Consider the following 22,247-nt stretch of genomic DNA (forward strand, 5'->3'; position numbering starts at 1 on the left):
TCAACTGTGAAGCCCAACTCCCTGCTCGTCACTAATATCTCTCTTTGTCCTTCAAGATCCCTCCCATAGTCACATGATATCTCAATACAGTTGGCCAACTACGCCCCCCCCCCCCCCTCTCTCTCTTTGTCCCAAGATGGAAAAACAGGTAATCAGATAAGAGTAGCCTTTCAGAGCAGACCTGCTGGCTGGTTGTAAAACACAAAGGGATCTAATTAACACATTCGCCTTCCCCCATCTCATATGTTCTGTAGGAGAGAACAAAGAATTAACCCCCTCACATCATTTGAATTCTCACACAAAACTATACTGAGTAAATCAAAGCAATTCTGTCCAATTCTAAATAGTTATAACTAAATCAAAACAGTTATAATTAAATTGAAACAGAATATTTACTTCACTGGCTATGCCGTTTACCTTGCGCCATTTTACATAGTAACATTGGAAATGTACTGGCAGAAAGCTCAGCTTGCCTTGTCTGACCGGCGAGTGGCGACCGCAGTGGGAGAGTAGGATTACATTTCCCATGATTCTTAGATACGAAAGCAGGAAGTCTAGTTAAGATTAACGATTAGATGAGAATGTAAATGTGACTGTGAAACTACAGTAAATAGGAAGGAATTTAACTGTTACATTCCCTTTTAATAGGTTTATCGTCTGAATCGCTATGACTGTGTGATTTACATACACATGGCAAAAAAACATCGGGTCAAAACAACGGCATTGGCAAAATCCACCAGGATTCAGGACCCAAGGCTTAAAACCAGGACTGTCCCCGTCAAATCGCGACGTCTAGTCAGCCTCCGTTAACAGGGACATGGTAAAGATTGAGACTTAAGGCGGGATGGTCAAAAAGACCAGGACAACCTACAATGGTCAACGACAGTCAAGTTCTGTGGTGCTTTGATACAGGCTTACCATTCTTTTGATATAACCTCCTTTGCATGTTATTGGGGTGTGAGGTGAGCTTGATTTTCAAGATTATTTGATGGAAAAGGAAGATCATCGCATATTCCCTTGGTGTGGATGAGAGCACTGCCATGGTTGACAATACACAGCTGGTATTATTAATCTGCGAGGGATGGTGCATCACAAAGGATCTTTTGGGCATTAATTAAATTCATGGCACGACCCCAGGAAAATACATATTTGATGATGTATAATCACATGAAACTGCTCTGGAACAATGGGACTAACAGACGAAGCAACTGCAATGCAGGGGGAAAAGAGTGTATTAATGCAAAGGGAGCATTCCACATGGGAGCTGACAGTGTATCACTTTATCCTACACCATGAAACACTCTGCAGCAAAGCCAAAACTAATTATCCATCAATTTGCGTAATTATAAGATAAGGAGATTATACAGCGCTCAACTGTTCTTGTGTTCCTTGAGAAATGGATAAAAAGCTTACTTTTAAAAGAGAGTGTACTCAATTATGTTGAGCACTGTGTTGTGCATTTATTTACATTTACGGTTTCACAGTTGCAATCGGCCCTCTGAGGGCATCCATAACTGGAATACCCACACGCAGGTCCGCTTTCTGTGGTTGGGATCTTTTCTTGGTCGCTGACTGTTCTGACAAACTCCTAGCATGTGTTCTAGTGGGGGATGGAATTTGAGATGTTCTGTAGACCTGGCAGCACTTCACAATCCCAAAATTGGCAAAATTGTCGTTAGTGAAACTGATGATGTTTTCCTCCATTGTTGTTAGAACTCAAAACACACCTGTTACAGGACTTTGTGTGTAACGTAGCACGTTGCTGAATTTTATTGGCTGCCGCGAGGCAAAGTGTGACAAAAGTTAAATTTTTCAAACTCAGGCGAATAGACGAATGTGATTTTTGGTACCTGGCCGTGCGTTCCACTGTTCCAAACAACATCTTCGCCCGACTGCAGGAACCACATTGACACAGCTCCCATAACCTGCTGTGTAGACAGACACAAGCAGAGCAATTTGGTAACTCTTTTAGATAAGCAGCAGGTGTGTGTGGAGTGTTACTGTTTACAATGTGTTTGCAGTTGATACATTATGTCAGTTAGTGTTAGCTGCTTATTTTGCATTTGAGTTGACCCACCGTAGATGCGCTGTTGGCAATAGACATATTTGTTAAACTCACCTGATTATGACTTTGAAGTTCAGCGCGCTGATGGCTGCAGCTTGAAGTGAGCGTCAAGCTAGTCAGACACACCACTGATCGACACCGGGTGCACCCGTGTGATGCATGTGTTTGCCCTTTTCTTTTTAATTGGTCAAGTAGTTCTTTCGGTCGACGGATAAGGCTCTCAGGCACAGTAAAAAAATCAACTAAAATGCAAACGATTCCAGGATAATCAGAATGTTAGCCCCAATTCCAATTGATTCTCAACACCACCACCAACAAGATATAAAATGGGGTTGCCAGATTGGAGGCCCTAAGCAGCTGCGTAGTCTGCTTATTAGCTGGGTTCGGGTTAGGGCACCACCAGAAACGTTCACCTCGTGTTTGGTCTGAAAATAGCTTTATGGTCCAAGGCTCCGGAATTAATTTGCATCTCAAAGAAAAGAAAGATTTCTTTGAAGAAATCAAATTACCATCTTGGACAGCGAGGACTATTGATAGTTTGAGAGGAGGGACCACCGTTTACGGTCAAAACCAATGTCCATCCATCCATCCATTTCTTAACCGCTTGTCCTCACAAGGGTCACGGGGGGCGCTGGAGCCTATCTCAGCTGGCTTCCGGCAGTAGGCGGGGTACACCCTGAACTGGTAGCCAGCTAATCGCAGGGCACACAGAGCAAACAACCATCTACACTCACAAACAAACCTATGGACTATTGGAAGTGTTCAATTAACCTGCCATGCATGTTACGTTGTACGGAGTACCTGGAGAAAACCCAGGCAAGCACGGGGAGAACATTCAAACTCCACCCAGGAAGGCCGAAGCCCAGACTCGATCACACGTCCTCTGCACTGGGAAGCAGACATGCTAACCAGTCTGCCACCATCAAAACCAATGTGAACAGCAAAATGCACAAATCCTAAAACTCAACACTAAACTCATCCTACTCAGCAAAAAGCCCAGTGATGTATTGACTCTCATAGAGTTGATTTCAACACTTTTTCAGTTTATATAGCTCCACACTTTCCAGAGTTAAATCAATAATTTTAAAAGTTACTTAACACTACAGGAGTAGACATTGAACTATTCTCAGATACTCCTAAAAGTTGACTCCTAAAAGCTCTACCCCGAAGGGTGTTGAAAACGGGAAGTCTGGGCTTCACTGCTAAAGCTGCTGCCCCTGCGACCTGACCCCAGACCAGCGGTAGAAAATGGATGAATGGAAGTTAAGTGACAGAAAGTATTTTGCCAAAAGCGAGCCTCGAACCCACTCGCAAACTGTTCACTGTTCGGAATGCCACATGCTTAACCACTACACTGCATATCAGCTGTGGCAGCTACCCTACAAATGCCCTACCATCTTTTTAGGATTCCTAGTACGTTGCGCTGCCAGACGACGTTTGTTTTCTCTCCAACTATCTCACTAAATGAAACAGCTAACGGCACTATAAAATTGTAATATCTATTATTTCTAAATATTTTAAGCACATGTAAACTGTGCTTACAGGGATAAGGACTCATTGAGACATTTTAAGGAGTAAAAAGTTAATATTTTATCCTGAATAAATTACTTTTCATGTACAATTAATACCTTTAAAAACTAAATTTCCACTTGCATTTGACTGAAGATGACATAACCCGTGCTGAGGAAGTAGATAATGACCGATCATGCCCCGAAAATAGCTGAGTCCAAAGCCAAAGAATAAAGATGTGTTTAAGAGAGGTTTTAAAAGTGGATAAAGGTTGCCTAATATTTTGATTAAAGAGGTTGCCTAATATTTAACGGAAGGTCATTCCAAAACCTATGAGGAGAGATTTGTCTAAAAGAGGTGTGTCAAAGATAGTCCATGTGGGCGAGATCAAGCCCCTAAAGGTGCTTAATCTGGCCCATGAGATGATCTTGTAAAGTTAAAAAAAAAGAAAAAGAGTAATGTCAGACCAGATAATCAGATGGGCATAATCAAAACCTATATATTCTTAATTTAACAATGAATTTTCAGATGAGCAATGCAACTTGTACACAGAATTGACTTTGATGTCATTATTTTACACACAACCTAAAGTCACGGTTTGTTGGAAAAATAAAAACATAGACCAACATAAATCAAATATAAACGTGCTGAATACGACACACAAGCCCTATAACTTCCTTAACTGCACAACACAATGGATTCTGGAAACAGCAAATATGCAAAACAGATAGATATAACACCCGGAATTTATACGGGCAAAGTGTTGCATTTGTGTTATTTTTTTAGAACAATATATTTACAGTTGATCCCCGCTTTTTAGGGCTGGCCTGTAAATTGTGAAAATCATAACTGACGCCATCCGTTTTTAAGTTACAGTATATACCATGATTTTACCGGCTAGGCCAGGGGTGGGCAAACTTTTTGACTTGCGGGCCACAATGGGTTTGAAATTTTGACAGATGGGCCGGACCAGGAGCATTTGGACCTCATAGCACAGTAAACACACACAGATAAATGTACAACCCGATTTACTTATAGTGTGCACTAAGGACTGCGTTTTTCAAATGTGCAAAATCCACTTATTTAAAACAGCTTTTCCAATAGCTTCATTTTTATTGTTTTAGCTCAACTTTTGCTGTATTTTTATGCTTTGTAAAGTGACCTTGGGTGTTCTGAAAGGTGCTGTTTTTAAATGAAATGTATTATTATTATTATGATTATTATAAAATAGCCCTAATCCAGGTAGTACGTTTGCCTCAATGAATATGCGAGATGCGGCATTTACACACTATTTGGCAAAGTGGGAGGAGAAATGTAAATAGAATATAATAGCACATACACTGTGATCTGTCAAACCTGGTGATTGCATCTATTTTTAATAGATTTCAATTCAAGGCGTAAAGTTAAAGAAATCAAGATTTATTGAAAAAAGATGAACACTTTCAACATTCAAAACACATTATTACCCAACGAAATACTCAAAGTCAATTATTTCTGCTCCACTGCTGTGCATAAAGGCACACTCAATAAAAAGACGCACTTTCAAACGTATTTTCCATAACAGAACATAAGTAGAAAAACTCACAAATTTCAGTGGGAACAGTGTTGTTGGTCTCCCTTTTTTGCTAGTACATCAAAGTCTGGAGTTAGTTTTGTTGTGGCAATTCTCAGGATAGATCTGAGGTGTTGGTCAGTTAACTTGGATCTGTGACGGCCTTTACTGATGTTCATGATGCTGAACGTCTGCTCACACACGTAGGTCGAGCAAAACAGCACCAGCATCTTCTGTGCCGTCCTCCGGAGGTTTGGAAACGCGGCTTCGTCCAGTGAGGCATAAAAGTCATTCAGTTTAAGAGACTTGAACTTCTCCTTTGAAGCAGAGTCGGACTGAAGATCGATCAGTTCCAACTGCAGCTCCGGCGGTGCTGTTTCAGGCTCTTGTGACAGGGGGCAGGACACCAGCTGAAGTGATGAGGCAATTTGTTTATCCTGGATCCTTTACAGCAGTCCGACGTTTTTTCCTGTTAGATTTGGCGATCCATCCGTGGTGACATTGGAAAGTTTACTCCAAGGAAGCTTCATCCTCTCAATGACAGCGGACACATGTGCATACAAGTCCTCTCCTCGCGTTTTCCCCTTCAGCTACTCCATGCTCAAAAGCTCCTCAGTTATCTCAAAACTGTCGTTTATCCCTCGAATGAAAATTAGGAGCTGAGCAGTGTCTTTTATGTCGTTACTTTCATCAAGTGCCAGTGAATATAACGTAAAGGTCCCCGCCTTTTTATTTAACGTGCTCACTATATCTTCATCAAAGAGTTCCACACGGCGAGTCACTGTCCTGCATGATAAACTGATTTTTTCAAACTTGCCTTTGGTCTCCGGACACAAGAGACTTGCTGTCTCTACCATGCATTCTTTAAAAAACTCGCCTTCGGAGAAAGGCTTGCTAGCCTTCGCCAATTTGAACGCCAGCAAAAAATCTGCCTTGGTACTTGACTCCTGAATTGAAGTTTGTCGGTGAAAAAAATTCTGCTGAGCCTATAAATTAGCCGCCTACCGCTGTGCAGTAGCCTCCCGTTCTTCTTCTCTCATTTTTCCTCAGGCCCACCCACAATAAAAATCCTGGCACCGTGGCTGGCGCCACCTATTGGTGAAACGCGGCATTGCAGGGACAAAATTAAATTAATGATTTAGAATTTTTTTCTAGCCTTATTGGATAAATTCGGCGGGCCGGATTGAAAAGCATAATGGGCCGTATTTGGCCCGAGGGCCGGGGTTTGCCCATGTCTGGGCTAGGCCCACATGGTAATATATTTTCCTCCATGTGGCCCCTGAGCTAATATGAGTTTGACACCCCTGGTCTAAAATCTCACTAATGTTTCTAGAGAGGAAAATAATGTGCTGTAAGTGGTGCCCCCCTGAAATGAGCAACAAGACTTGCTTTCTTCGTTTTGGGCAACTTTTATTCCAATCCTCGGTTCAGTGGTGTCAAACAGTTTTCCGTTCTTTTTTTCACTCTCTCTCAAAACAGTCTGCACTCACATTCCCAGAAGTCACTTTGTGTGTCTCTTAAAGTCTCTTAAAGGTGTATACATTTATTACACAAGCACACAAATAAGATTCTACATGGAAACAAATTAATTAATTATGTCATATTATAATATATATATATATATATATATATATATATATATATATATATATAACTTTTTTAAAGGCATAGACAATTTATTAATTTTTTAATTATAATTTATAGGGCGCCACACCAACACAGTTTAAATTGAGGTTTTTCAGTACCTTTTTTTCTGTATTCAGTTATTCTTTTGCCGAGCTAAAATATTTTATTTTTATCAGAATACCCAATTATTCAACATAATTTTCTGAATACGAAAATATTCAATAGCTGCAGCCCTAGAGGGGACTGCAGCATGCTGTAATACACCGGTTCATACATAGAGATGGATATTGAAAGAATGACCAGACACCTGACACCTGGGGCGGACTGGACATAAGGAATTTCATGAGTTTCCCAAATGCCCAGTCCATTTTCCATCCAGTGGCTGGTCGCCCCAGTCACTAAAGTATTAATCGGCGCATGTCGCCGGCCGCCGTGCACATGCCCTTCCCACGGCAACAAATGGCAAATAGTAATGGCTGGATGTCGGTCGAGCAACACCCTCGGCCAATGCAACCAACAGTTGATGAAAAAAAATCTCCCTATTTTTCACAACACAAAGTTGGCAAGTATTACATCACAAATTATCCATATTTAGTTTGCACTTATGTAGAGCCGTTAGACATTACCATCTGATCAGCTGTTAACTTCCTCTACTGCACATTAGTGTGCCGGGAGAGCGCTAAAGGTTTACCAAAGGAACTTAATCAACTTTCACTTATTTAATCAGAAAATTGTGTATTCATACAAATAATGTATCTTTGTCCATGTATCTCTGGCAGCAACTTCTATCTAAATTATCTTTTATTAGATGGCAGAAAGTACATACATTAATTGACGTGTATTCACTTTTTGCAACACTTTTTCAAACTCAAAATATGTGCCTTGACTCAGTAAAGTTTTGGAATTACTGATTTAAAGATTGTCTCACACCCTGGAGAAAATGGTTAGTGGCTACGTAGCATTTGCCAACAGGCAGTTGAACGAGGAGTCGCTATGTAAAATGACCATTTACCAGTCACACTTGCCAGCAACAACGGCAACAACAACTCCCATGTGACAACCCTCCAGAAGACACAGAGACATAAACTCTGTACCTACAGTACATCTTTTTAAATCATAAAAGGAAAGAAGACATTTCACTCAAGACACTATCATCAGTGATGGCAAAGAAAAAAACGAATCAGTTTCCACAGCCACCTAGAGAGAAAATGGCAGTAAAACGATGCAAAGACCCACAATTTACAGCCCTATAAGCCAATTTTTATTTTATTTATTTTTTCTGCCATTGAGATAAAGTATGGTACAACAGTCTCTGATAGAGATTATTGGATTATAATCTGAAATTTCCACAACTCACCCAGTTATGTAACTCAAGATTCATCATTAACAGGCAAGTCAAGTCACCATAGCAATGTCCACAACTGAACCCAAAACCCTCAGCAAGTTTCAAATTCATATTAACTAATGGCATACTTATGTATGAAATAATTCCCTTACAATCAGGGGTAGGCTATGTCTTTAACGTTGTTTTAAAAGACTTTGTTGGTCTCATTGACCTATTAAGATTCTTCTGTTGTTATTTTGTTTAGATGACCGTGGACATTTTTTGGGATCACAGCTGACACTGGATGACATCTTCCAAAGGAACTTCAAAATACATGATCCAGATGCAAAGTGGATCAGTGGTATGTATTTTGAAGAAGTAACTGCAATTTAAAAAAGAAAAAAAAAGTGCTACTGTGTTTGCCGTAGATGAATGGTTAAGTCTGTGTGTTTTTGTGCAGCCGTTTGAGATTTACAAATTACTTTAAAAAGTTACATGTGGAACATGGAAATAAGGATGACTGGTAGAATAACACCCTCTATCTAGTATTCTAGTACATACATAGGGCTCTATTTTGGCACCTGACCATGTGGCATAATGGTGGGGGTCGGGAGATGCAGGGTTGTTCACACTTGGGCGATCGTGGATGCAAGGCGGCTTACTATTGCTCACATTACGTGTGCAGCCAGCTACATCATCCGGGAGGGGAAATCTTGCAGTTTAACTGCCAATACCATGCACGGACCCCTAAAGTTTGCAGTAATTATACTGCTATTTGGTCACATGAAGACAATATAACGTTATTACTGCAAACCATAGGCTTTGAAACAGGTGGTTGGTTGGGCATAGTATTTAATGAGGCAGCGTAATTAATTCATTCTGGTAACAAGTAGCGCCCAAAATAGAACAGACACTCAGCAAACTATGTATATTCAAACTGAAGTACTGAATGAGCGACAGAAACAGTGTATTAACTACAATGTTCCCTCGCTACTTGCGGTTCTGTTATTGCATATTTTCATTTGTGACCACTTGTGACATTTTTGTTTATGAATGCAGCCTATAACCAGCAGCTCAGTATTTATTCTACATTTTGCATTTTAAAAGTTAAACTTAATGTCCAAGCTCCTTGTAAGAAATTTATATTAAAAAAATAAGGCTGCTTTCAGACTGCAAGCATATCTGACTCCAATCGGATTCCTCCTTCAATCCAATTTTTAGGGCTGACTGTCCAGACTGTTTTTAGCAAGTGTCCAAATCCAATATGGCCCTGTTCAGACTGAGCCACATTATTGACTTATCTGACAGGTTGCTGTAGCAACGACGTGGAACGGAGGCGGCGCCCAGCGTGTGTAGTGTTTAACGTCATTGTGACGCTGTTTACCGCTCCGCACTTCCCGTTCCTCGCTAGCGCGTTAAGCGGTTTTCTTTTATTTTTATTTATTTATTTATTTTAACGAAGATATATCTATGGCTATGACCAGGCACTATTTTGCTATTTCCCGTTGCGCATGTGAAGATATGATGGTGTAGCGAGACCGGCTTCAGCGCAAGTAACGTAAACTGTCACTGTATTTCCGGTTGAGCATGACAGGAACCCATGGGGCAGTGGAGCCGTCAAGGCGATTGACTGCCGACATGTGAGGAACCAGCAGGGCAGCGAATCGATTGGATATTGACAGCACGGGTGCATTTGGTTTTTGCATGCGTATAGTGACGTCACGGACAGTCAAATCCGAGTGTTTTGAGCTGATCAGACTCAGACGCATCCTGTCCAAATCAGATATGAAACTACCTCCCGCAAGTGCTTTCAATCCGTCCCGCAAAAATCGGATTTCATGTTCTTTGTGACTGTTCGGACGACAATTTGGACTAGGCTAATCTGTTTTAACTTAATCCACACTATTCAAATTGCTTTCTGAGTTGTTGCTTAAATTCAGATTTACTAGCTCCAGACTACAGACTGAGGGTGCCCCTAAAACCTGAAATGGAATTTTTCCAACATATATTTTAATTGTGTGCGTGTGGAAGAATAGTTGGAACATTGATTAAGCAGGCAGAGAAATAAAATGTTTCAAAAACATATGCAAAAGTGAGATGATGCTTTTGAAAGAGTTAATTTTAAAATAGCATATATCAAACAAATTAAAGATAAATATCATCATTCAGCAAAAAATGAAAGAATGAAATGCATGGACTACGATTATAATTGAATAAAACCAAATGAAAATGTTCCCAACAACTTCAGGGAAGCTTTATTTTATGTTGGCTTGATTTTACGTATCACTCACTATGAAATATGTTTTCACATGAGACAGACATACACACTCATATTTCTCTCTCTCCATATATTGGCTTGTAAAGGTGCTATGGAAAAACATGAAGATATAGTTAAAGTAAACCAACTCAACTGCTCAAAAGGCAAGCCAAGATAGAAAAAACCGACTGTCATGAGAAACTTGAATTAGTGTTGGCTGGAACTAGAACAGTGGGGCCCGGGGGTTGTGCCTTGGCGCTGCTGTGGCCTGGGGGGCCCTGGGGGGTTGTGCTTGCTCTGTCCTGGCCGGGGTCGACGGCTCCCCTTTTTGGTGGTGGTTTTCATTCATGCCAGATCCACCACACCAGCATCTATCGAAATTCAAACACAATCTGCTTCTTCCTCTGGTCGTTGCATCGGTGGAGGCTGATGTCTGTGGCTCTCACTCTGCTTCATCTATCCTTCCTTCCTTTCCTCAGTCTCTCCTTTGGTCTCTTGAGGTCTCCCTAATTTGTTGGAATTCAGATGTTTCTGGGGTTGGTGAAATACTCTGGTTGGTAACCCGGTGGGTAGTAGGTGATGTCTGGTCGGTGCTGGATTTCACTTTCCTTTCTTTTCTTTGATCCTTCCTCGGGTCTCCTGACAACCTCACGACTCTAGCTGGATTCTGAAGTATTTAGGTGAATAGTATGGGATTTTTAATAGGTTTTAGGTGAATTAATGAGTACACACTCACATGCACGCACACACGCACACACACATACACACGCACATGCACATACTCTCGCACATACAAAATATTTAAAAAAAAATAAAAAAGAGAGAGCAATGATGATGACATGTCGAATCGGTAAAATTACCGAATTAAAAATACTGAGCTCTCTCAACAAAAACAAAACAAAAAAAAGATTAACTTGCCCTAGAGTTCCATGAGTGTAAACCACAACATTTAAAAGAAGAACATGAGGTCAAGATGAAAATTATTCATGCTGAAGGAGATGGAGAAATGCCATAAATGCAGCAATAGCAAAACAGTGTTTTGTACAATAATGCCCTCGTTTACCTTTTGATAATTAAAAACATATCAATGCGACACAATTTGACCAAAAATGTATTCAGATATTATCCATCTTTATCCCTTTTATTCATTTCCACTCATTTCAAAACATGATGCCTGGATAAAGATGCATTAAAAAAAAAATAAGTAAGGGAAAATGAAAAACGGATCGCCTGTGGATCCCTCAGCATGCAGTTTTTTGTTTGTTTTTTAATGAAAAGTGCTGCAAAGCTGTTTCTGAAAGTGTGTCCTGTTCTGTCACAGGCTACCTCTACCATGGGCCTATGTGGGTGATTGTAATTATTTGGTGGGTCTATACAACCATCTGTACCATCAAATTCATTAAGCGGGTTACTTCTGCCTCTGAGAAATCTTCTTTTTGCTGTAGTCAAGGTAATCCGTTTTTACCATGCACAGTGAAGTATTCAGCCTTTACTGTGAAGTGCCCCTTCCAGGCCTAATTTAAATCTTAATTTAGACCTGGATTAGCTCTAGTCTTTCTTCAAAACAGAAGATTATTTAATTCAAGACTGGGACTAGTCTGAGACTATTTTAATCCATAATTTAGGAAACTATGGCTCGGTTTCTCAGAAAAGGCATAAACCTAGTCCAGGACTAATATGCTGTTTGAGCTGGTCTAATTTTAAATCACCTGCACTGACGCAATTTAAAATAGTCATAGATTTAGCCTGTTCTGGTTTAAGCAAAGCCAATTGCAAGAGTGCGGATTAGAGCTACTGTAGGACTGAATTGAAGATTAAAATAATCCTGCAAGGAGGCAGGTTTAACTTCATTTTAGTAGTGTTTGTAAAAAGGAACACAGATAGTTTGGTAGCGTGGAGTACTTAGAATATCTAAATGAGGCCAGCCAGGCAAATACTTGCGGATCGGAGAAATCAATTAATTAATTTGATGAAATAACTTTCAGAGATTGCTTTCGAATGTACAAAGGCGACATGTGATCATTGCTACATCTGTGCTGCACAACTTCCTGAAGCAGCAAAACTGGCCTGACAGAAGAAAAGAATGATCCGGATGATACCATCATGTTGGCACAAAAACCGAGGACTTACTCAGAGCTCCTTTCAAGTTGCAGCACTTCAGCTCTAAAATATATATATTTTTAACCAAGATATGATTGATTATGGCTTGTTTTTTCCTTAATTGTGTTTGTGATGTACAACATATATACTTAACATGCTGACAACTTTAATTACAAAACTAAAATAAGGCTTTTGTGGTGGCCAAAATACTCTCAAGTGGGGGGAAAAAATACATTCACAATGTATTTCATTACACAGCTTTCTCATACATCTTTCTTTGAACATCTCCCACTTCTAATTTCCTATCCGTATTTAACGTGTAAAATTGTCATTTTCATGTCTTTCCTATATTTAATTTTCTGCTCACAAAATTCCAAGCCTATCTTTTCATGCATGGACATCCTTCTTGGTCTCTGCTGGAAGGCAGCATCTTCTTTTAGGGATGCCATACCAGATGTGGAGGATTCACAGTCTTTGTGCAATGGCTCCTTCTCAAGGGTTAGATTCATTTCCTCTGGAAAAACATCAGTGGTAGAAAAACTCACATCGTCCTTAGAATGAAATAAAAATAAAAGGGAGAGACAGACAGTGGAATAATCCGTATTTACAAGCGGTAACTAATTTGGGTTCAGTTTTTCTTGTCCACTGTCCAAATGCTCATTATCTAGTTTCTTCTACAGGGTATATCATTCAATGTAAGTAAGCAATGTCACAAAATGTTATGACATTTGTGAGATCAGAACAGACATGTCTCACCTGCAGTTATTTGCATTGAATTCATTTCGATTGGCAACCCGAGCACTCATCTTATGTTCAATAACAGCAGTATGGCATTTAGGCTTCTTCCAATAACAGCATGGTTTCCCACAACTTGTTTTTGTAGAGTTTTTTTGTCATACTCTTTATAGTTTTTTTTTTAACATGTTCTTTTTCTTTCAGCCATGCTTTAGGGCCAGAATTTCCTCCATCAAAGCTGTCCTGAATTCCATTTCAGCTTTTTATGAGCACCATTCTCGTTTAAGCTTACTCCAGGACTCCATAGTCTAGGGCCAACTAAAACAAATTTAAGCCACGCTCATGCAAGCCACTTAAATGACCCAGCTTTAGTAGTCTGACTTAGGCTTCACATCTGTTATAGCATCACAGAAAGAAGATATGAAAGAAGAGTATGACATGACAACTGGAATTCTACAGGTAGAATTGGATATGAAATTAGGAGTGAGCTGTTCAAAGAAAGACGTGTGAGAATTGAGAAATCTGTGTAATGAAATAATTGTGAAAATATATTTTTTCCAGACTTGAGAATATTTTGGTCAACACAAAAGCCTTGGTTTAGTTTAAAATGTTAGTACATTTATATTGCGTATCACAAACACAATTGAGGCAAAAACAAGCCATTATAAACTATTGCATGGTTTAAAATACATTTTCTAACTGAAGTTCTGCAACATGAAGCATCTCTGCAAATTATTGTCTGCCAGCATTATGGGAACATCTGAATCATTCTGGTCTTCCATGGACGGTCAGGACAGTTTTGTTGCTTTAAAAGGGAGCAATGATCACCTATCATACGAAACTTGAAGCGGAACGTATTACGAGCGAAAAGTGAGGCAATACTGTATTTTATTGTACGTCGTGTGTCAAAATAAAGCGACAATGTGTAGAATTTAGTGCCATCTAGTGGTGTGGTAATAGAATGCAATACGGTGCCACACTTTGCAAACCTCCCACCATCCATAGCAGAAAGATGGTGGTGAAACATGGCACGGCGCTTTCCCATATAATTAGCGATTACTAGACCCACGATTATATAAAGTCAGAAGTCAGAAATGGTCAGTTCAAGCACAATGTCTTTGAAATTGCCACAAATGTGTCAGGATTGATACGTGGGGCAAAAATGTTTATTTTATGTTCTTTCTCTAAAATGTGCATTTTTATACTTTATTGGACTTAGACAGATTTTCAAAGTATTTGAGAGCTAAACTAAAAACTTTTTTTTTTCCACCTCTTCTAATTGAATCAGAAAACAAAGAAAATGTATGTATGTGGTACAGTGTTGTCTTGCAACCCAGAGGTTGTGGGTTCAATCCCATGCCGTTTTGACCACGTCGAAGTATCCTTGAGCAAGAAACGGAATCTCTTGATACTGCGTCATCAGTAGGTGAATGAGTAGTCAAATGTAAAGTGCTTTGAGGGCCTTGTAAGGTGGAAAAGCGTTATATAAATGAAGTACCATTTTACCATGAGGGAACACAAACCACTGAATATGTCACCTTTGTTCTCAAAATGTTTTGTAGAAAAGGAGAGTTAAGCTTTTGCAGTAAAGAAGTCAAGAAGGATTGTGTTTCACAGTAAATTACTAGTAGCTTTTGGACTATTGTATCTGTAGCGATAATCGATGTTGTCTTTTAGACGAATTAGTAATTTGATCAGCGCTTGAGGAAGTCGTAAAGTCATCCTCAATTTTTTTTTTTTTTTGTTCTCCTTTCCTCAAACATTTCACTCTTGGAAATATGCGCGAGGTCAACCTGGGGTTGGGGTGAGAGATAGCAACACTCCCCCTCTTTTTTCACCCTCGCAAAAAACGGCCAAAAGGCTTTCCAGCCTTTTGAAGTCAACCATCACCCATGTCACCAGGATGTTAATGTTTACTTTTCACCCGCCAGAACCACGAGTTTATGGTACTAAAGTGTCTTATCGGGGGCTCCATCCTCTCCCCTGTTCAGTTGGTGGATTAACACCACAGATAAACCCCAAACCAGATGTTTCAGTTGAAGCCAGGTCATAACCTTCTAGCGTCTAAACTTCTAGCTTCTAGCACCTATGACTTACAAAGCAATCTAACACATTTCATCTAAAAAATTCATCACATACAAGTGAACTTACGCACAACTGAATGTTTCACACCATGTATGTTTTGTTTGTGTTTGGAAAAGAATGTCATATGTATTTCAATCTCAAGAGATTTCTTAGTTACTCCGCAAAGAACGAAATTACCTCGTGCCGCAGGATTAGTCGATATGTGTAACAATAACATGTTTTGCTTGGAAGAACTTGGCTTGCCAGCCTGACCAAATTGTAATTATTAGTTATTAATTATTTAAATAATTTGGAGTTTAAAAAGTCTTGGAGTTGAGTCGAGTCAAAGAGGGAGGGGTCGGTCCTCCTTCCTCCTTGAACACGGCCCACAACTTTAAAACAGCGGGCGCAAGCTATTGCTCTCTCTCTCGTCTTTTGCTGCTGTTCCTGTTATCTTCCACCTTTTTTTTTTCCGTCCATCTGGCCCAGAACTGACAAAAGGGCTCCCCACGTGGCACCTTTGTCCAAGAAACGACCAAGTGTCTCGGACTTGGCAATCGCACCGGAGGCGCAGTGCACGAAGCCGGCACGCGTCCGCACTGTCAAACGGACACATCCTTAATTTTTTTCGTTTTTTTCGTATTTTCTTTTTTGTGTGCTTGTCCCACCTCGGCAACACAAACTTTTCCGTGACCCAGTGGGGACCCAGCAATCACAGTTGAACGGACGTGCGCAAGTCCAGTGCGTCACCTCGCACCTGCTCTCCGAGTTCCATAGCAGCGAGAGCGGGTCCATCGGCTGATCTCCCCCGGGACGCAGACACGCAGCGAATCTTGGCTTTAGGTGGTTGGGCAGCTGAGACGGGGATCTCCCTGCGCGCTGAGAGGACAACTCCGGCTGAAGTCCTGAGTTGAGCTGTGTCGGCCTCGTCCGACTGTGTAACAATTTTTCATAATTTTTATTTTTGCCTTGTTTTTTTTTGGAGCAGTTTTTGTTTTCCTTTCTTCTTTCTTCAACCGATCTTCCCTCCGCCCGCTCGACCCAACTCACTCCAGTAAGTTGCACGTCTCATGACCAATTTGACATATCGCTGGTGCAACTTCCATTTAAAAAATCTCACAGGTTTGGCAAGTCAAACCTTTCCTTTCTACCTCGTTAAATGGTTCCTTTCTCATATCTATTCTTATTTCTATTAGTTTACTTTTATGTTTATTTTCTCCACCGAATGATAGTTAGGTAGACAGTATTGTGACCGTAGTGAATAAATGCATGCTTTTTTTTTTTAAATCTAGTTCAGTCTCAATCGTGCTTGTGTGCAAGTGGATTAGTAATTCTTTTAGTAACACAAAGAACCACAAACCTTGAATGTGGCAACTTCAGATTATGAATAAATAAATGAGAATTTGGATTTTATTTGTTGTGTTTCTCCAAACTGAAAGTAAACAGAACGTGGTGCCCCTATAAGCGATTGGGGAAATTACAACTTCCTCAAGCGCTGATCAAATTACTAATTCGTCTAAAAGACAACATCAATTATCGCTACAGAATGGTGCCCCGAGTGAGGCACCAATATGTAGCGATTATTTGGGTTGCCCCAGAGGTTGCTGAGGAAATTACAACTCCCCTGAGTACCGTCTAATTTTCTCATAAGACATTACGGCAACCAAAATAATCGCTACATATCTTTCATGAAATATAAGATGCTCTATGTAGGAAATTGGACATTGAATAGCTACTGCCACGTGTGGCTGAAAAATTAAACTGCACACTCCCTTTTTCACATGCACACTGTCCGCATGATGTCACATGCGCAGGCAGAGGGTGGGAAATTTGAACCTGAACCCAGTCTGAAAACTATTGGCCAGAGGCTTCACCCATTGTGAACAGCTATGGTGTTAATCTGCTAATTAGAAGGTTTGAGTCATAAATGGCCAAATATAAAGGCTATTGTAAAGATATTTTGGGGCAAAATCCTACACAGAGCAGCTTTTAGCATATTGATATTGTTTCCCTGTGTTCACTGTTCATTGTTCGTGCCTGGAATTGATTTATCAAAAGCTCATCCAAAGGACATTTAAAAGAGAAGAAAACCTGCAACGGTTTAGATCTGTCAAATGCCTTAATTGGATTTTTGTCCTCAAAGGATTTTAAAGTTGTTTTGGAATTACATTTGAGTTATTGCAGCAAACATGTCATCTCATTGGGCTCAATAAGTTTTTATTATTATTTTCTGCTGTCCTGTCAAATTATTTTGGTCTTCCAGGGTACCACTGGGATTGAGCAATTATTCCTTTGCACATTTGTTGTCATGATGTGAGTGATGCCACAGCTAAATAATCCATCAGGATTCCGATGGGATGATGATGGAGTAATATGAATTGCATGCGAATTTAAGGGATATTTTTTTGTGTTTTATTGTATGCCACACTCACAGTTAACATGATTTAACATAATTAATGTCTCTTTTTGATTAGTTCAAAAATGAGAATGAAAATTAGTTCAAAATGAGCTGCATCTTTAAAAAAATGTATTTACGTTATCACTGTGTTTTGGGTTTGGTCATTGTGTTGATGTTGTCAGTTGCTATGCAGTGATGATATTTGTAGTTCCTATGCAGTGGTTATGTCACTTATGATGATCATGTCTTAGCCACACTTAGTTTGTCTAGTCAAGAGGTGGGCAATCTCGGTCCCTCTAGTCTCTTGTGATGGTATTTGCAGAGCTTAGCATTTCCATTTATTGTCAGTTCCTGTCAATAACAATGCCCAACTTTGGCTGAGAGCTTCCGCATATTCGGCAAATGCTTTATAACGCGAAGCCTCACAAAAATACATGAGAAGGACCGTCTGTACTCACTCCGATCGACAGACATAAACGTTGTAGAAGCCAATAACTTAATGAACCCTTACTCTTATAAATTTGCCCTTTTTAAAAATGTAATAGTTTTCAGTTGATGCTCAATCCATGTATTGTGCACTCGCCCAAAAGCTGCCGTCTTCATCTACGGGAAGTGACGATTAACGGTGCCCAGCTCTGGATATTTGTAGTGCCATGCAATTGCTATGTCACTTATGATAAAGGTAATTTGAATTTGAATTGACTCCACCCAACTGCATGTTGAATTTAATTTGAATTTGAATGTCAGGAAGTGGAATTGAATTAATTGCAATTTGGAAAAATTCATTCTCTTCACATTTCAGTGGCAATTAGACTTTTAATATACATTTGTCTTCCAATTGTAAGTACAGAGATAACATTAAGTACGTTTCCTTAATGCAGGAAAGCTTAGCAATGTATTTTGATTTCAAAGTTATGAAATTAAGCAATGTTTTTGTAGTTAGGGGCAGGGTGGCCATCGGGGTTTTCAGATGGCCGGTACATTTTCGGGCAGGTGGCACCGACCTCCCCGCTCTCCCTCAGTGCTTACTAAGTATGCTTTAAAAAATTCTGGGAGACCATCCACCCGGTCCTTTTATCTTTAATGTATTTTACTATTATAGTAAAAGTAATGTCCAGAAGTCTGCATATTTTTAGTTGAGCTATTGACTGGATGCTGGAAAGATCAAGTACACAGCTGTGGAGTCCTTTTCATTTAATGCGGAAGAAGCTCTAATCTTTCCAAAATGGTTTCTATACTGATACTGACTTGGCTGCCCACCCACACGGGGGCCAGCTCAGCCTAGCGTGAATACGTGTCACGTGGTCTTAACTGGTTTCAACTAGTAAGTGTGCCAGAGTGCAGACAGATAGGAAGACACCAAGCTAGAACAGGTCACAGTAACACAACTGCCTAGCTCAAGGCACTATCTAATCATTAAGGGGCACCTCTGAGAACTTGGATAGTTTAATTATGCATTATGCATTATCCAAAATAACTCTAAAATCAACCTGCCAACTCTTCTCCAATTGGAGGTGCTTGTCTGACGTCACACCGTCGCCACTCTTGAATCAAACATTTTGCAGTTGGAGGCACTTTGCAATTGTGGCAGAAGTCCACTTTCTGCGCCGATCTGTGCCAGCCAGCAACGGTCCATTCTGAAGCCCCCGCCAATTACCATATACACAATCAATGGGTTTGATGATGGCACATTGCGTCCTCCTTAATGCAGTGTGAGAAGGACTTTAATATTGTTGATTTTTTTCTAGGAAGAAATTGTGTGAAAAAAAAAGTGTGACCCTAAGTGTGAATGAGTGTTTGTCTACATGAGCACTGCGATTGACAGGCAACCAGTCCATCCAGTAGGGAGAACAAACTGTACAGAATTTTTTTTCTGTGTTTTAGAAAAAGAAATCATCTTTCTTAACTGGGACGGAGACTTATTGAAAATCAACACGGAGAGCAACCAGACAGAGCTCTTGCTGAAAAACACAACTTTTGTAAGTGTTTAATGCCGCACTTGTCACTTAAGGTTAACAGGCTTCCTTTCATTTGTGAAAGTCCTTTGCATTCAGATGTTTTGGCTTTCATGTTGTGTCCTTCCCACAGTCCAATTTTAAAGCCTCAAAGTTTGCAGTTTCACCAGATCTGAACTTCATTCTTCTGGGATATGATGTCAAGCAGGTAAGACATTCTTAGTAGTCATGCTGCATACAGATGCGGGTTGTGGTGTTTTACTTGAAGCTACTAATACCAAGGCTTTATAGTTTATGAGCAAGAGGTGTGACTAACATTTTTATACCAGTCTTCCCCAGGGATGTCTAGCAAGAGGGTACACATCTACATACTGCACGTACTGTAGAAGCCCTTGAAATATTGGAGTTACAATATTTCACTATTCATAATCAAAGTACAAAGAATTTATATTGGTCTAACTCTATGACCATGGCAGTAATATAATCGAATGTGTTCATTACAATGGTTTAGTACATCTCCCAGTACACAAGGTCACACTGTGTTACAAACAGGCACAGCTCCAGGATTTTTTCACTTCCGGGGCTAAAGGTGATCTTGACCGATGCATTGTGGGGCCAGAACTTTAGCTCACAGGAAGCGCTTTGTGCTCCCAAACCGGAAACATGTCTAGTGTGGGTATGATCCCCGATTGTGAACAAGTACACATGATAGATTTTTCTTACATGTCACCGTTTTTAAAACAGGGTGTTTTTCTGGACTACTAATTTTATGTAAGGGTTCAAATTTGGGCCTTAAATATTTAATTGACCTTTTTGTGGATGTTTTTGCCTATTTTACAAAGCTAGTTCAAAGATTTTATATTCCTAAATCACACCATTTTAGATATTTGCAACTTAGAAGCTTTGTTAAAAGTATCATACCACTTTTCCCAAATAGCCTCCCACAACAGTTATGGATGATATTATGTCTTTAAATCCAACAGACTAAAGACTTGTGGGAATATGATCTTCAAGCACCACTTGGAGATGGACTGTGGTCCAAGGTTTTGGATAGGGTACATAATTCTTCTGTGTGCTCGTCATGCTCTGATTCAATTTAAGATGTACATCGGGTGCACTATTCTAAGGTAAGATTGTCCAGAATCTTTCCAGAAATCAGCCTTTTGTGTGATAGGTGTAAGCTAGCGGATGCAACACTGATCCGTATGTTATGGTTCTGTCCAAGTTTAGAACATTTTGGAAGGGTATTTTTGAAGCCCTCTCCATAGTGTTAGAGGTTGGAATTACTCCTGATCTTTTAATATCGATATTTGGAGTTTCACTTCAGGGTCTGTGGCTGCCTACTTGGGGGTGTAGGGTCGTTGCTTTTTACTACCCTTTTGGTGCGTTTGATTGTTTTCAGGTGGCCCCACCCAAAACTTCGCACTGGATAAGGACGTGCTGATGAACCTCAGGCTTGAGAAAATCAAATACTCTCTGTGGTTCTGAAAATAAATGTCATAATACAGGGGACCTTTTCTTTAATTTTTTGATAACACCGCCACACAATTGCAGGAATGTTATATTGCTAATCCAGCTATGGTGGATGGCCTGACAACAGTATGGTCGCTTTTCATGCTGTTCCTACTTGGTAGAACATCTAACTTTTTATTGTATTCTATTCGGATACTGTCACCATTATGTATTGGGAGTGATGGCACCGAAGAACTCTCTCTGGACGTTTATGATTAGACTCAGATTTTATGGTGTGTTGTGTTGGATAAGCTTAGAGCAGGGGTGTCAAACATCTGTTTTGTATTCTTGTTAAACCAATAAAAAGACATTTGAAAGAAAAATAAAATTTTATGTAAGGTTTAAGTCTAGTGGATAAAAGAGTATTTAGGCTCGTCATAAAGAATGCAGCATTTGACAACAACTCATTGCCACAGACCCGACCCACCAAAGGTCGCAGACTCGTTTCTACCCTGGCCCCAGGACGAAGGTACAGGGCCATCAAAACAAAAACAAATAGATTAAGGAACAGCTTTTTCCCCTAGGGCTGTAGCCGCCATCACCCCACCTACAGAAATGCACATATTAGCCCCCATAAAACGGAAGAACTGACTGAGGCAATCCCCCTTTTGCATCTTTACACTTTCTGCTACCTCTGATTACTTATTTAGTTGCCGATTGACCAAAGTTTTTATACAGATACTACTCTTACACCGTGGTCATACTTTACTTGAATGTGTTATTGTTTTAATAACTTGCTTTTAAATGTTATCTATGTGGCTCTTCATTGTTGTGCGTCGACAGGGTGAGGAGTACTGAATTAAATTTCTACACGTACAATGACTTTGACAATGAATAAAGTCTACTTCTCTTTACACAGTCAAATCTTTTCATAAGAGTCAGAATGAATTTGCATGGTTAAAAATAACAAGATAATAAGTGACCAACATTGAAACATAACAATCTCATGCTTGATTATGATTATTATTAAAATTTATTTTTATTTTTATTCACTTTTGGATCTTTGGCTGACTGTAGTAGAATGTCTGCCATTACAGTTATGCTGAATACGTGTGTGACTTGTACAATTGGTCAACAGTTAAACACACTCACATGGAAAGAACAATCTATCCTTATTAATGCTATCTGCCCCCCCACCCTCACCCCCAAC

The 22,247-nt window shown here is 39.9% G+C and overlaps 1 protein-coding gene across 9 annotated transcripts in view; it reads left to right on the forward strand.

The window, feature by feature from the left end:
- LOC144060715 (inactive dipeptidyl peptidase 10-like) overlaps positions 1-22,247 on the forward strand; it is a 100,160-nt gene that overhangs the window by 44,354 nt on the left and 33,559 nt on the right. For 7 of the 9 annotated variants that reach the window (XR_013295990.1, XR_013295992.1, XR_013295993.1 and 4 more), the window contains exons 3-5: positions 8,342-8,437; positions 19,515-19,609; positions 19,719-19,793. Coding sequence is in view for 3 of the 9 variants with exons in the window: in XM_077580493.1 (XP_077436619.1) it covers positions 8,342-8,437; positions 19,515-19,609; positions 19,719-19,793 (266 nt within the window). In the remaining 6 variants the exon portion in view is untranslated. Of the gene's footprint in view, positions 1-8,341; positions 8,438-19,514; positions 19,610-19,718; positions 19,794-20,568; positions 20,713-22,247 lie in introns of all 9 variants that reach the window. The other 2 variants (XM_077580497.1, XM_077580496.1) reach the window with 2 other exon arrangements.

The sequence above is a fragment of the Vanacampus margaritifer genome, chromosome 11 (assembly GCF_051991255.1).
Source record: "Vanacampus margaritifer isolate UIUO_Vmar chromosome 11, RoL_Vmar_1.0, whole genome shotgun sequence".
Lineage (NCBI taxonomy): Eukaryota > Metazoa > Chordata > Actinopteri > Syngnathiformes > Syngnathidae > Vanacampus > Vanacampus margaritifer.